The following is a 16,591-nucleotide window of genomic DNA, read 5'->3' as shown; positions in this document are numbered from 1 at the left end:
TCGAACGTTTATATTAAACAGTTTCGATATTTCCATGAATAGTTTCAGCCCTAGTAATTGTCAAGGTAACTTGCGCATAGATCGCATGAATATTCAACGAACAACTTGTTGAAAGAACAAAAATGGCTGTGTTGTGTATCACAATACACCCGTGACAATGGCATTTACAATGTCCAATTAAAATGGACTTCGTCAATTGCAGTTATCTCTGATTTTATGCAGTTTGTATAGTTTGTAGAAATAATCAATTGTTTATATTTGATGTTGGTAGATAAGACTACTTCCTAAGATGCACCCAGGCTACTTTCATATTTGTGAAAAAAGTGAATTTCAAGGCTTGTTTTGGGGTGAAGAGAGAGAAAGAGAGAATACTGTGTACAGTGTTGTTTTTCTAGTATTGACAGGAAGGATGCCTTGGGGTGGATATGAATATGAGTAATAATATTTGATGAAGTTTGAGTAAATTAATTGTACAATCCATAATGTATTTGATAAACACGTACTAGGAAAATTTGGTGGGCAGTGAATCCAGACAGTTCACTGGTCCTACTGGGCAGCACATTTTAAATGTTTCCGTGAAGACTGACATTGTATTTTAGATTTTTAACTAGTGCATTATTAATTCTATTTTAAAACTATACTTGATATTCCATATACACTGTACATGTACAGTTATTTTTTCCATTGTACAAACTATTCTGTATATTTTGCGAAATGCATTTACTGCAGAAAATAGGCAACCTGTATTAAGAGACCACCTGTCATATGTGACCTTTTTTCCATTCTCCGTTGGACAGTCTCTTAATACAGGTTTGACTGTATACAATTTTAGTTGAGACTTTCCTGCTCTACATCACTATGCATTTAAGTTTTTCTTATAAATTCTTTGGATTATTTGTCAATTTTTGCCTTGCCCTTCAGGCTCGAACATCGTCGCAAGCCATGACTGAAACATACGCTCCTTTTCCCTTTCACCCGTGGCTCTGCGTTACAATTTCTTTACCAATAATTACCAATACACAGCACTCGTCATAAGTCTCCGAATATTTCATTAGAAACACCCGGTAGTATAAAGACTTCTCACCACCTGTTCTTAGTGACAGAAAAACATCATTATGATCCTCATAAATGCACCTTCATAACTGCCAATGTTAAACACATGTGTACACAATGATTTTGCGTAAACTTGTTAGTGGAAGAACAAGCGTTTTGATTGGTCAGAGTAATATAACTGGATTCTATAAACAGTTTAAATCTTCGATTAAGTCTTGCTCGGAAGCTCAGCGATTGGCCGAATCATGTCATGCATATTTATAAGAAACGAAGAAATTGTCACGCAGAGAGCCAGGGTGAAGGGGAAGAGGAGCATATGTTTCAGCCGTGTCATGCAAGAATGAGGCTCCTAGGGTGCAGGAAATTTACAAATTATGTCCCCTTGTCCCAAAGATGCTTCAAACCAAATTCGAAAAGAATTGGGATTGTTACCAAGAAGTTAAAACTATTGACGTTAATGCATGACACACGTCAGATGACGAGACGTAGACCAATAACAAAAGATCATATGAGTGACTCAGATAACCTAAAAATAGAGAGAATTTTGCTGAATTTACCTAAATGTATCAAAGAATTGATGCAGTGTATTGCATTGAATCCCACAGCTGTAGTGGAAGACTGCCCTACATTTCCCAACCACGCAGCCAATAGTAGCACCTTTACATTTGCAAAAAATGCATCTCTGAAAATAAAAGAAAGAAAAGATCATCAGAATTTTAATCAAAAATCATTTTTATGGAAATTTATTTATCCAAACATTGCCATAACTCCTTTTTCATGGCAGTTCATTCCAATTCAATATCAATATAGGAGAGTATCTGGGCAAGCAAATGAATTTAAACACAACAAGGTCATATATCATGGTATGATATGAAAGACCTAAGTACCATAAGAAATATATATACAAAATATGAAAGCTCTATCTTAAATAGTTCAGGAGAGATTGATTAGATCAGGTTTTTTAATACGTATGTCAAGGTCATAGGATCAATCACGATTGTATCAAAAGGCTCTCTCATAAAGAATCGATATACAAAATATGAAAGCCCTATCTAACTTGAATAGTTTTGAAGATATTTAACAGGTTACACTTTCTTAAAAGTAGATCAAATCCCAAGACCAAAGATCATAGTCTGAAATCAAAGGTCTTGCAAAAAGAAATCTATAGATCTACCTAAATAGTTCAGGAAATAATGAATAGGTCAGATTTTTAAAAAGTGGGTCCACTCCGAGGTCAAGGTCACAAGATCAAACTTCACAGAATGAGGTCTTGCCATACAGAATCAATATACGAAATCTGAAAGCCCTAACTTATATAGTTTAGAAAATATTGAGTAGGTCAATTTGGGGGGAGGGGGGGGGGACAAAGTAGGTCAAACGATCAAACAAATTGTGTCACCAGGTCTTGTCATAAAGAATCTATATATATATATATATATATATATATATATATATACAAAATATGTAAGCTCTACCTAAAATAGTTCTAGAAATATTTAACTAGAAAACTGACACGGTCAGCAAGGGCCCCGCTGAGGGTTATTAGAGGAAAGTGACTGTCCATCTGTATTTGATATAGCAATGTTTGGGGCTGTTATATATGTTAGAATTAATAATATTCAAAGATACAATGGAATGCAAATTTTTGAAAAATTAATCATGAAGCATATTTATGAGAGACTGATGCAAAAAATTACTTCTGCTTGACACACACTCATCCACAACAGTGCAACTAAATCCCATTGTAATAGGGGATTCAAATGGATAACTGGTACAAAATATTTTACATACTATTCAGAAAGGATTATGAATTTGACATACTGATGTCTTGAAAAAGGAAATTCTGACATTGGGGCTCTTAGCGTTTTCAAACACATTGTCATTTGATAAGTGTTCTACATTTTCCAAATGAGAAATGTATAGAATATGTTTTCACATACATAGGTGAGAAAATTTCCATTATTCCTAGCTGAGACATACCATGTATGCGCTAAAAAAAATCATAAGCAAATATCAAAATACTCACGTAGAAAATGTGGACCTTACCGTCAACATGCGTAGTGAAACACGCCATTTCGAGATTTCCACCGACGAAAGCTCGGTAACGGTAATGAATAAGGTACACTCATTTTGTATCTATTTTGTGACTTTCTTTATTAAAAGGAACAGTACTCTAAGGTGTAACGTGCAATTACTACATAATTCAATATTTCTTGAAGCAGTTTCACTTTGCAACCGGATATAAGAAATTTTATTTCGAATTCCGATCCCGATCGAAAGTTGTTAACTGGGAATGACGTGTTTTAATTCAATATACATGTAACAGCATGCTTTTTTTTATATATCACATTAAAAAAACCCAAATATACACATACACAATGTTGTAGAGTTATTTCTTGTAAATTTTCTATATCAATACATATCATAATTCAAATTGAATTATCTTCAATAGACAGTGGTAAATAGATACGGTCATAATAAGAAAGATGATGACATACAAACAGGCAGACAAAGTGACATGACTCCAAAATCTATAGGTGTCTTCCTCTTATTGTAAAGTATTTCTGTACAAAATTTGAAAACTGTACAATGAAAACTGTTTGAGTTGTCGTGTCACAAAGAAAGTGTTCATAATAACAGAGATGACATACATACAGACAGACAGACAAAGTGACATGATCCCAAAATCTATAGGTGTCTTCCTCTTATTGTAAAGTATTTCTGTACAAAATTTGAAAACTGTACAATGACAAGAGGCCCATGGGCCACATCGCTCACCTGAGTCACTTTGGCCCATATCTGAAGACTTTCCATATATATTTGCATGTAAAACCTTAGTCCCTATTATGGCCCAAACTACCCTTTGCAAACTTGAATCTACACTATGTCAGAAAGTTTTCATGTAAATGTCAACTTCTTTGGCCCAATGGTTCTTGAGAAGAAGATTTTTAAAGCTTTTTCCTATATTTGTATGTAAAACTTTGACCCCCCCTTGTACTTGTGGCCCCATCCTACCCCCCGGGGGCCATGATTTGAACAATCTTGAATCTTCACTATGTCAGAAAGTTTTCTTGTAAATATCAGCTTTTCTGACTCAGTGGTTATTGAGAAAAAGATTTTAACTATATATTTGTATGTAAAACTTTGATCCCCCCTTGGGGCCCCATCCTACCCCCGGGGGCCATGATTTGAACAAACTTGAATCTGCACTATGTCAGAAAGTTTTCATGTAAAAATCAGCTTTTCTGGCTTAGTGGTTCTTGAGAAGAAGATTTTTAAAGATTTTTCCTATATATTTGTATGTAAAACTTTGATCCCCTATTGTGGCCCCATCCAACCCCCGGGGGCCATGATTTGAACAAACTTGAATCTGCAATATGTCAGAAAGCTTTCGGGTAAATTTCAGCTCTTTTGGCCCAGTGGTTCTTGAGAAGAAGATTTTTAAATGACCCCACCCTATTTTTGCATTTTTGTGATTATCTCCCCTTTGAAAGGGACATGGCCCTTCATTTGAACAAACTTGAAAGCCCTTCACCCAAGGATGCTTTTGGCCAAGTTAGGTTGAAATTGGCCCAGTGGTTCTGGAGAAGAAGTCGAAAATGTGAAAAGTTTACAGACAGATGGACGCCGGACAAAATGTGATCAGAATAGCTCACTTGAACCTTCGGTTCAGGTGAGCTAAAAACTGTTTGAGTTATTGTGTCACAAAGAAAGTGTTCATAATAACAAAGATTATGCCATACAGACAGACAAAGTGAAATGACCCCAAAATCTATAGGCTTCTTCCTCTTATTGTACATTATTTCTGTACAAAATTTGAAAACTGTATGATAAAAACTCTTTGAGTTATCGTGTCACAAAGAAAGTGTTGACGGACAGACGGACAATGTGATTACTATAGGGCTTCCCGCATTTCATGCGGGGCCCTAATGAAATGTTATTTTAAAAGTAAGTCGAACTCTGAGTTCAAGATCAATGGATGAATTTTAACACACTTAAACTTGACCTATATCAGGAACCTTTCATGTAATTATCAATTTATTCTTTTACCCAGTGGTTCTTGTGAAGATGATTTCTAAATGTTCTCCCCTTTCTAGGGGGCATGTTCCTTTATTTGAACAAACTTGAATCCCCTTTTACCCAAGGATGCTTTATGACAAGTTTGATTGAAATTGGCCCAGTGGATATGGAGAAGATGTCAAAAATACTAAAAGTTTACGGATGGACAGACAGATGGATAACGGAGCCTTTGCCTAAGGTGAGCTAAAATGGAGATGTGTATCAGTATGAATACTAGAGAAAATGATATTGAAAATCTGAAAGATGTTGATGTTATTGAATTCAACTAATAAAATTTTCAGGGGAAAAAAAGTTTGTTTTTAAATCTTTTTCTTGTCTTATAATGTAAGGCCACTAAAATCAGCATTCAATGTATAACAATCATAGTACTTATTATATACTTTCAATTTCATCTCTTCTTCTTTCTTTAAAAGTTTCCAGGCATATATCACACGATATATGCCCGGAAACATTCCGGCCCGCAAACATTACGTCACAATCAATACACAAGCAAATTACTACGTCGTTAATTTTCAAATTTTTCGTGTTTTTCATCTTTTACTCAGTTAAACCAATAAAGAAATTGTAAAAAATAAATTATTGTTAGTTTCTAAATGAAATTGAAAGTATATAATAAAAAGGTTATAGACTTTGTATGGGAAATATGACGACCTCGTTTTTTGTCGCAGACGGACCTCGCCTCGGTCCATCTACGCGCCAAAAAACGAGGTCGTCATATTTTCCCATACAAAGTCTATAACCTATAAATATCTAATAAATGGATGGAGTGATTCCTGTAATCATGGTATCATTTTGAAGGGGTTTATCATATAAATTTAATCCATCAGGCCAAAAATAAAAATTGATTTGTTTGATGTACTCCGACCGACCTGTCAAATTTGCTCCTACCCGATCATTTTTTTCAGCAATTTTAAATTTCATTTTTTTTCCGGTTTGGTTCCCTTGAAAAATAGAAAATTCTCCTTACTTTAAAACTAAATATTAAAAAATTTCATAAAATTAAAAAACAAACAAACAAAAACACCTACCTACTGACCCACCTTGAAAAATGTGAGTTGGAGTACATCAAACAAAAATATTTTTAATGATGGCCTCATAGGAATTCACAAATTTTTTATTACTGATTGATTAAAGTTTACAGTGAAGTCCATGGGAAGAGCATGTTTATTAAAAATTTTTTTTTTTTTTTAATATTTTCTTACAAATCTTTTGGTAAAATGTTCCACAAATTTTCTCTTTATAGAGATATGAAATAAAAGTTATTATTTACCCATACATTTTTAGAAAATTAATAAATTTTCTTCTTTTTTGCTAAGGGCACATAACTCTTTCAAATATTCTCAAGTGCAGAAAGATCGGCTTCTAAACATTTACCAGTCATGTCAATTTTATCTACTCCACTTTTCATCATCGTTTAATAATAAACATTTATCTTGGATTTTCAATCATTCAAAAATAGCTCTACTCATTATACTCTCCTTTCATTATACATTTAATACCTTAAATACTATTTCAGGAATCATGAATTATAATATAACTTATGAAGATACTCCTACACGACACAGAAAACTCACAAGTCTTAGTCCTCTTTTCAGTTCCTTCAGTACATCACTGGGCAGAAATCCACATATACCATCTTCATCAGATTCTCCTCTTTGACTCAACCCACTGGCAAACAACTGGAAAATACAAGATCAAAATAAACCGGAAAATACAAGATTGAAATATACTGGAAAATACAAGTTTGAAATATAACAACTGATACTGCTGAGTCGGTAGGTAGGAAAATTATATTTTTAGTGGAGATGAAGGGATAATACAAATAAAACTCATAATCTCTAGGGGAAAAAATCAATAAATGTGTTATTTTTACTTGATCATTTTGTTGAAGTCATATGAGAAACTGCTTTCATTATCATATGATTTTTATTTTCAAAATTGACTTGCCCATGGGCAAGAACTAATCCAAATTCACTTACTCATACACACAAAATCAACAAAACAAGATGTATTTGTGTTTACACTGCTGACCACAGCAGAGAAGTAATCCTGGTACCCAAAGAAAGGTCTTGTCACAAGGAATGCTACAGAAAACTATGAAAGCACTATTACTAACCATTAAAAAGTTATGGCCTAGGTTAAAGTTTTTCAAAAGTAGTTCAAATTCCAAGGCCATAAGGTTAAAAATGTTGGAACTAAAAGAAAGGCCTTGTCACAAGGAATACACCTGTGAAATATGAAAACCCTAGAAGTAATCATTGAAAAGTTGTGGATTAGGTTAAATTTTCAAAAGTAGGTCATAATGCAAGGTCAAAATCATGAGATAAAACCTTTTGGTACCAAAAGAAAGAATACACATGAGAAATATGAAAGCCCTAGAATTAACTGTTCAAAAGTTATGGAAGGCCAAAAATAAAAATGGATTTGTTTGATGTACTCCGACCAACCCGTCAAATTTGCTCCTACCTGATCATTTTTTTAATTTTTTTTGTGTTTTTTGTTGGTTCCCTTGAAAAATAGAAAATTCTCCTTATTTTAAAAGAAAATATAAAAAAAATTCATGACACTCCAGAACAAGAGTACCGCAAACGGTACATAATACGCCCGTGAAATGCTTACATAGGGTGTTTTTCTTGTGCTATAATTTGTATAACTTTGCTTCAGGTATTATCAGCCATCATGAGGCTGTGACAAACTTTCACATGAACAAAGGGTCTTAGCTTAAAAAACTAGATTTCCTCAAAATGGACCAAGTTCAGAGATGCCAACCCTGATTGATTAAATAGAGGAGTAAAAACTAAGGCTGGAGGTTTGGGGACATGTGGTGGGGTTAAACTAGTTTGGTGAGATCTGAACTCTCCCCAACAAGTGGCGTGTCCGCCATTGTTAAAATGATTGAAAATGTGCTTTTAATCTGCATCACTTAAACGTTTCTTATTACGCTAATCCATACTACGCATTATGCGTCTCAACGATACGGATCAAAATTCTAACATTTTAATAAAAACCGGACTGAGAACGAAAAAAAATCCGGATTTTTTTTTTTTTTTTTTTTTTTTTACAGATCAGAGTTTTAAAGTACTGAAGTCGGAGAGCGGATTTTCGGTTGAAAAATCGGAGAAACTCCGCCCAAATCGGGGTGGTTGGCATCTCTGCAAGTTCAACAACCTGTAATTTTTTTCAAAAATGGAAGAAAATCAAAATCCTTCCCCAGATGCACATCTTCAATACCCATACAAACACTCCACAAAATAAGATGGTCCTCACTTGAAAACTGTGTGAGGAGTTGGGCGGACAAATTATGTCCCCTCCATAGAATATTAATTTCCAAACAGACAAAGTTCAACAACCTGAAATTTTCTCAAAAATTGTAGAAAATCAAAATCCATCCCACATGCACATCTTCAATACCCATACAAACACTCCACAAAACAAGAGATGTTTGTAAAACACATATGTCCCCATGGTGCAAAATTGAAAAGGGTTATAAACACACTTCATTTAATTGAGAATAGTATCATCAATTTAAAATATTGAGCGGGCAATATCTTCCTATGTCAAGAGTGAATTGACCATGTGACCTAAAAATCAATAGGGGTCATCTACTCCTTATGCTGTACCAGTGTACCAAGTTTGGTGTCAATCAAGCAAATAATTCTTAAAATATAGGAGACAGCATATTACTATGTCCAGTTCAACAATTGACTTTTGACCTCAAAATCAATATGGGTCATCTTCTCCTGAAGATGTACCAGTGTACTAAGTTTGATGTCTGTCAAGCAAAAGGGTTATCAAGATATTGAGTGGACAGTATATTACTATGTCCATTTTGACCTTTGACCATGTGACCTCAAAATGAATATAGGAGTCATCTCCTCCTGAATATACACCACTGTACTAAGGTTGATGTCTGTCAAGCAAAGGGTTCTCAAGATATTGAGCGGACAGTATATTCCAATGTCCAGGTTGACCCTTGACCTTTAAACATGTGACCTCAAAATCAATAGGGATCATCTTCTCCTGAAGATGTACCAGTGTACCAAGTTTGATGTCTGTCAAGCAAAGGGTTCTCAAAATATTGAATGGACAGTATATTCCTATGTCCAGTTTGACCCTTGACCATGTGACCTCAAAATCAATAGGGGTCATCTTCTTCTGAAGATGTACTGGTGTACCAAGTTTGATGTCTGTCAAGCAAAGGGTTCTCTAGACATTGAATGGTCAGTATATTCCTATGCCCAGTTTGACCCTTGACCTTTGACCATATGACCACAAAATCAATAGGGGTCATCTACTCCTTAGGATGTACCAGTGTGCTAAGTTTGATGTTTTTCAAGCAAAGGGTTCTCAAGATATTGAGCGGACATTATATTCCTATGTCCAGAGTACATTGACCCTTGACCTTTGAACCTGAAAAACACTAGGGGTCCTCTTCTACTCATAACCAACCCACATATGAAATATTATCATCAAGTGAATGGTTCTCAAGATATTGAGCGGACAACACATGGTCTACAGACCGACCGACAGTTGCAAAACAATATGCCCCCTCTTTTTCAAAGGGGGGCATTAATATCATTATCATCAAGTGAATGGTTCTCAAGATATTGAGCGGACAACATGTGGTCTACCGACCGACCGGTGCAAACCAATATGCCCCTCTTCATTGAAGGGGGCATAAGAAGGCTCTCACTTGAAAACTGTGGGAGGAGTAGGGCGGACAAATTATGTACCCTCCATAAAATAATTATTTCCAAATAAAGGGGCAAAACTCCTGGAAACGAGATGTTTGTAAAACACATATGCCCCCCCATGGTGCAAAATTGAAAAGGGTTATACACACACACATCATTTAATTGAAAGTACTATCATCAATTCAAAATATTGAGCAGACAATATCTTCCTATGTCAAGAGTGGATTGATCATGTGACCTAAAAATCAATAGGGGTCATCAACTCCTGAAGATGTACCAGTGTACCAAGTTTGATGTCTGTCAAGCAAAGGGTTCTCAAGATATTGAACGGACAGTATATTCCTATGTCCAATTTGACCCTTGACTTTTGACCATGTGACCTTAAAATAATTAGTAGTCATCTTCTCCTGAAGATGTACCAGTGTACCAAGTTTGATGTCTGTCAAGCAAAGGGTTCTCAAGATATTGAGCGGACAGTATATTCCTATGTACAGTTTAACCCTTGACCTTTGACCACGTGACCTCAAAATCAATAATTGTCATCTTCTCTTGAAGATGTACCAGTGTACCAAGTTTAAAGTCTGTCAAGCAAAGGGTTCTCAAGATATGGAGCTGACAGTATATTCCAATGTCCAGTTTGACCCTTGACCTTTGACCATGTGATCTGAAAATCAATAGGGGTCGTCTTCTCCTGAAGACGTACCAGTGTACCACGTTTGATGTCTGTCAAGCAAAGGGTTCTCAAGATATTGAACGGACAGTATATTCCTATGTCCAGTTTGACCCTTGATCTTTGACCATGTGACCTCAAAATCAATAGTGGTCGTCTTCTCCTGAAGTCGTACCAGTGTACAAAGTTTGATGTCTGTCAAGAAAAAGGTTCTCAAGATACTGAGCAGACAGTATATTCTCATGTCAAGTTTGACCCTTGACCTTTGACCATGTGACCTCAAAATCATTAGGGGTGATCTTCTCTTAAAGATGTACCAGTGTATCAAGTTTGATGTCTGTCAAGCAAAGGGTTCTCGAGATATTTAACGGACAGTATATTCCTATGTCCAGTTTGACCCTTGACCTTTGACCAGGTGACATCAAAATCGATGGGGGTCATTTTCTTCTGAAGATGTACTGGCATACCAAGTTTGATGTCTGTCAAGCAAAGGGTTCTCTAGACATTGAATGGTCAGTATATTCCTATGCCCAGTTTGACCCTTGACCTTTGACCATATGACCACAAAATCAATAGGGGTCATCTACTCCTTAGGATGTACCAGTGTGTCAAGTTTGATGTCTGTCAAGCAAAGGGTTCTCAAGATATTGAGCGGACATTATATTCCTATGTCCAGAGTAGATTGACCCTTGACCTTTGACCTGAAAAACAACAGGGATCCTCTTCTACTCATAACTAACCCACATATGAAATATCATTATCATCAAGTGAATGGTTCTCAAGATATTGAGCGGACAACACATGGTCTACAGACCGACCGACAGGTGCAAAACAATATGCCCCCTCTTTTTCAAAGGGGGACATAAAAAGGTCGAAATGGATCAAAATTGCAGTATGATCTAGAGTGACCCACAAAGAAGCTACACAGCAAGTTTCAGCATGATATGTGAAAGGGAAATGAAATTATAAAGAGAAAAACCCGAACAGACGGATGTACAGACATCGCTGTACCATAATACGTCCCGTCTAAAGACGGGCGTATAAAAAACCCACAACAACCTACCTACCGACCCACCTTGAAAAATGTGGGTCGGAGTACATCAAACAAAAATATTTTTAATGCTGGCCCAAGGTTAATTCTTTTTTCAAAAGTCAAACCTCAGTCATTAAGTCAATATTTTGCTACCTAAAGAAAGATCCTGTCAAAAGGAATTCACAAGTGTGAAATATGAAAGCCAACCATTTAAGCATTATCGTAAAGGTTAAAGATTTTATTTTAATAGGTAAGAACTAAAGATCACAAGGTTAAAAAATCTGATACAGAAAGAAAGGTCTTCTCTCAAAGAAAACTCATGTCAAATATGAAAGCCCTATCACCATCAATTAAAAAGTTATAGCCAAAGTTAAAGTTTTTGAAGACAGACATACAAGCCAAAAACTATATGCCCCAGATATCTCCAATTATATAAAGATCTTGTCCCAGGCAATGGAATTTGCTAGCCCATGCACATGTAAATAAAAGGTGTTTTTTCGTTATTTGCTATGGATTTCACTTTAATGAAGTCTCAAATATTGCAAATTTCCTTTTTCAAATCTATGTGATATGCCCCGAATTCCTTTGATGCGGAGTGGATATATGCAATGATATTCAAGATGTATGAATGTTGTTCCATAACCTTGCAGATATGAAATGGGACTCCATTGAAAACCTTTTATCCTTCTCAATTTTCAGCATTGAGAAATCAAGTAAATCAAAAATAAAAATAGTAATCACTTATATTGTATCTATTGCTGATGTTTATTGGTAAAAATCTTACCATACAAAAATAATGCAATGTCAATCCAAATCTCTTTATGTATCTGCCATATTTATCTTCATTGTCTTCAGACTGCATGCAAAACAAGCACTGATTCTTGTTAAGCCCTGTTCAATAAAACATGTTATTACATTTTCAGAAGTTAAATATAGTAATATATCTACTGATCAAGAGTTGTCAGAAGACAACACAGCTCGCCGGGAAGCATGACTCTACTATCCTCATTGGTTTAAAAGATACCAGTGATTTTTCTACATTTTTAACAAGGGTCCTGTTGCTTTCGAATTGGGAAAAATTGTCGACATTTCAGTCAAATTGGGAAAAATCAATTTTATCATAAATAAGTTTTAAAATCATATATCATACATTATATCATCTTTATTTTACACATCTAATTTTCTTTAACCTTCTAAACTTTTCAACTATTCTATCCAAATCATCATTTCCATAACTCTTTGTTAAGTCTTATGTATATAATTCACATCGAATGTTTACTTTTTTCAAATACGTTTTCCTTTCATAATTCTATTATTGGGAAAAATGCAAGCTAAATTGGGGAAAAATTGGCAACTTTTAGGAGGGGAAAGGGCCGAAATTCGGACCTAAAATGGGCCTTAAAAAATCACTGGATACAGCCAAAGTTTTTGTCAGGAATCAAAAATTTGATTGAACTATAACTATAATAATTATCAATTAAAATTTATTATTAAATCTTTTGAAAAATTGTTCAAAGTCAAAGATCACTAGATCAAATCTTGGTACCAAATGAAAGACCTGGTCATGAGGCATCTATGTGTGAAATACCAAAGCCCTATCCCCCCTTGTTCAAAAGATAAGCCAAGGTTAATGTACTTCCTTAAAGTGTGACATTGCTTCATGACAATAGTTCTCTGGACATTTGTCCTGGCAAGCTAACGAAATATATACATAATGTACCGATATTTTCAACAAACCCAGTGATATTTTACACAATTTAAACAACATTATTGCTATTTTTAGTGGGAACAAGAGTACCGCAAACGGTACAATATATGCCCGTCAGACAGTGAAATTCAACAAACGGTACAATGTAAGCCCATCAGACAGTGAAATTAAACAAACGGTACAATATACGCCCGTCAGACAGTGAAATTCAACCTGGAATCATGTTGTACACTCTGAATTGATACAACACACATTCCGAATAGAAAAGCCTTAAAGTGGGTCATGGTGCACCAATCCATCTGACCTGATTATGTATTTCTCTGAGAGTGAAGTTGTGACAAAATGTCAGTGCAATATCTATCTATGATGATAAAAAGTCCAGGAAACCATTTGATCTCCTTTTAGCCCTAAAGTAGGTCATGGTGCACCAATTAAGTTGAAATGTTTGAAAAATCTTAACTTATAATGTATTACCCGGAGAGGGAGGTTGTGACTAAATTTCAGAGTAATACCTGTGACCATACTAAAAAATAATTTTAAAAAATCTGGATAACTGTTTGACCTACTTCTACCCCTTAAGTATTGTCATGGTGTGCCAATCCAGCTGAAATGCTAACAAATATCAGGGCAATATCTGTTACCATAATGAAAAGTCCAGAAAACTGTTTGACCTATTTTTAGCCCCAAAGTAGGTCAAGGATGGATCAATCCAACTGAACGTGTATTCCTCTGAGAGGAAGCCTTTGACTGAATATCAGCGCAATATCTGTATTTATAATGAAAAAAAGCCCGGAAAACTGCTTGACCTATTTTTAGCCCAAAAGTAAATCAAGGATAGACTAATCCAGCTGAAATTCATACTGAACTTGTAATCCTCCAAGAGAAAGCCTGTGACTAAATTTCAGGGCAATATCTGTATCAATAATGAAATAAAGCCCGGAAAACTGTTTGACCTACTTTTAGTACTAATGTAGGTCATGAATGGAGGAACCAATCCAGCTGAAATGCAAAGTCACTCTTACAATGCTTGAGGGAGAAATTGTGACCACATTTCAAAGTTGTACATGCATCCGTTACGGAAAAAAGTCCAGAAAACATACCCCGGATGGACAGCCAGACACACAGACAGTGCCATAACATAATACATCCTGTCTAATGACGTACATATAAAAATAAGACAGGATTTGCCATATAAGTATAGTGTTACATTGGTTAAAAAGATATTTTTTTCTTATTCTCTGATTCCTCTGCACTTCATTTCCCTCAAACTGCAATATATATAGTATACCTTTCTAAATCATTTTATTAGTTCAAATCAAAGTGCATCAAACCAGTGGAAATTTTACTTGGATTTCTCAAAAAAAATCTCAAAACTTAAGTTTGAATTTTCTTTTATTTGATCAATCAAAATTTAAGTAAAATCTCAAGACTTAGGTCAAAGCTTTTTTCCCTGAGAAATCCAGGGCTGGCATTCTAATATTTTTGGTACACATTCCATGGTCTGCTTACCCAGAGCTCTGCGAATTTCACCTCCATCTTCTTTCTTGTGAGCTGCCATTTTTCATTTGCAGTCCAGGCTACCTGAAAGCATTAAGACACAGGTTCAAAATACATATTGTACTTCATATGCCTGAGATCACCTTTGGGTCCAGTATACACTGTAAGGGGCAGCAATTAATTCTGAGACGGTATATCGCGGTAATATTGTGCAAGGATTAGATTTGCTATGCTGCGGTTCGATATTCTCCATCCAGAATAATTTGAACCATCTGATTTGGTTTTAGAATTATGTTGTAAAAATGGAAAACGTGGTGCTAACCATGCTGCTGAATTATTTTTTCCAATCTCCAATATGGGAGCATTTGGATTCCATGCAATGGAAGAAAACGGTAGATCATGTTAATGTTTTGATCTTTTTAAAGAAAACAGTAACAGGGATTGCAATTAACTTTTTTCAGAACTAGAAAATTTTAGCTAGTGGATTATTTTCCAACTAGCAAAATATCGTGTATAGATCTTATGTACCTACCCATCCCTTATCCAATGAAAAAATGAATACTAGAATAGAAACCAATCACCTTCACTATCAAACTGAGTAGTCAATTTCTACTTTCTGAAAGCTTTTAAGTTTATGTGGTATAAACAACTTTATTGAAGGAATTTTGGAGAATGTCTCATCAGGCCAATGAACTTCTGTCTTTTATCCAAATACCATGTCATCAGCCTCATGAGATAAATACAAAAATTTCATTCGTAAAGTTTTTCATACCCCATGAATCGGTCTCAAAGTGGGTAACCCCATTTGTTTACATTAACTTGTTAAGAACCTTTACGCATTTAATAGTATTTAAAAGTAATCACCCCAAATAGCTTACAGAAAGTAGAAACTGACTATTCAAAACGATTTAAGAAAGTGATCTGTGGGGAAATCATATAATTTTGGAGAAATAATTGGTTCAATATTATTTTTTTATTATCAGGTAGAAAAGGGGTGGGTGGGTATGTACACACTATCCATACTTCAGGTACCTTTGATGGCAATTATTTTCAACATATAATTATCATATATAGCTATCCTCTTATACGCCCATTTTATTTGGGTGTTTAACACTAAGGATTTTCATAAAATTTTAATATGATATTAAATGATGTTTGGTGAGGACGCCACGTCAGGCTAGGTATACAGCCGAGCCGATTCTCAGCAATGATTAATTTATGCCTAGATAGTTCACTGCACCATCACAGTGGACAATGACTAGCAAAATTTACATGAATTTCAATACAACATTCTTTTCATATTTGCAACTGCATATATTCAACTCCTATTTTAAAATATCATTCTAATTTTGCAGCATGCATGTTTACTATTCTCAAATTATATTTCATATACCACGTATGTATGCATCAGAAATTTACATACATCTATAATATATGATATCTGATTAATGGAAGACACGTCAGAAAACGAGACATGCATCAATGAGTCCCTTGCCTTAGTACCTAGCATGGCTAAGGATGCACCAACTTTTTGCAGAGTCTATCAAACATCTTTATCAAAACAGTTCGTTATATAATAACAAAGCATCAATATCTATGCATATTAAATATGATGCCAACATACCGAACACTTCATCTAAATTCAAAAGTTGAAACATTTTCAACGACGTTTCAAACCAACAGGCGGGTAGAGTCACGTGACAAAAACTTCCGGATTAGTCAAAAGTCAAAAAAAGCGCGGTTTTAGTTCTGGATTAGAAAAAAATAAAAATAAAGTCATTAACAAACCAAATTGATATTTGATACAGAAAATTTCAAAGTATAATTTGATACAAACAATTCGCTTGGGTAAACTT

At 35.0% G+C, this 16,591-nt stretch overlaps 1 protein-coding gene across 1 annotated transcript in view; it reads right to left on the bottom strand.

The window, feature by feature from the left end:
- LOC125651564 (uncharacterized) overlaps window positions 1–16,476 on the bottom strand; it is a 35,323-nt gene extending 18,847 nt beyond the window's left edge. Inside the window, exons 1-5 of the mRNA XM_048880219.2 lie at window positions 16,360–16,476; window positions 14,748–14,819; window positions 12,315–12,421; window positions 6,708–6,812; window positions 1,611–1,735 (exon numbers count right to left, since the gene is read on the bottom strand). Of these exons, the coding sequence (XP_048736176.1) occupies window positions 1,611–1,735; window positions 6,708–6,812; window positions 12,315–12,421; window positions 14,748–14,796 (386 nt within the window). The 5' untranslated portion in view covers window positions 14,797–14,819; window positions 16,360–16,476. The remainder of the gene's footprint in view (window positions 1–1,610; window positions 1,736–6,707; window positions 6,813–12,314; window positions 12,422–14,747; window positions 14,820–16,359) is intronic.
- Window positions 16,477–16,591: the final 115 nt, after the last annotated feature.

This window comes from Ostrea edulis, chromosome 5 (genome assembly GCF_947568905.1).
Source record: "Ostrea edulis chromosome 5, xbOstEdul1.1, whole genome shotgun sequence".
NCBI lineage: Eukaryota > Metazoa > Mollusca > Bivalvia > Ostreida > Ostreidae > Ostrea > Ostrea edulis.
The sequence above is the reverse complement of the archived record's forward strand: the minus strand, read 5'-3'. Positions and strand labels throughout refer to the sequence as shown.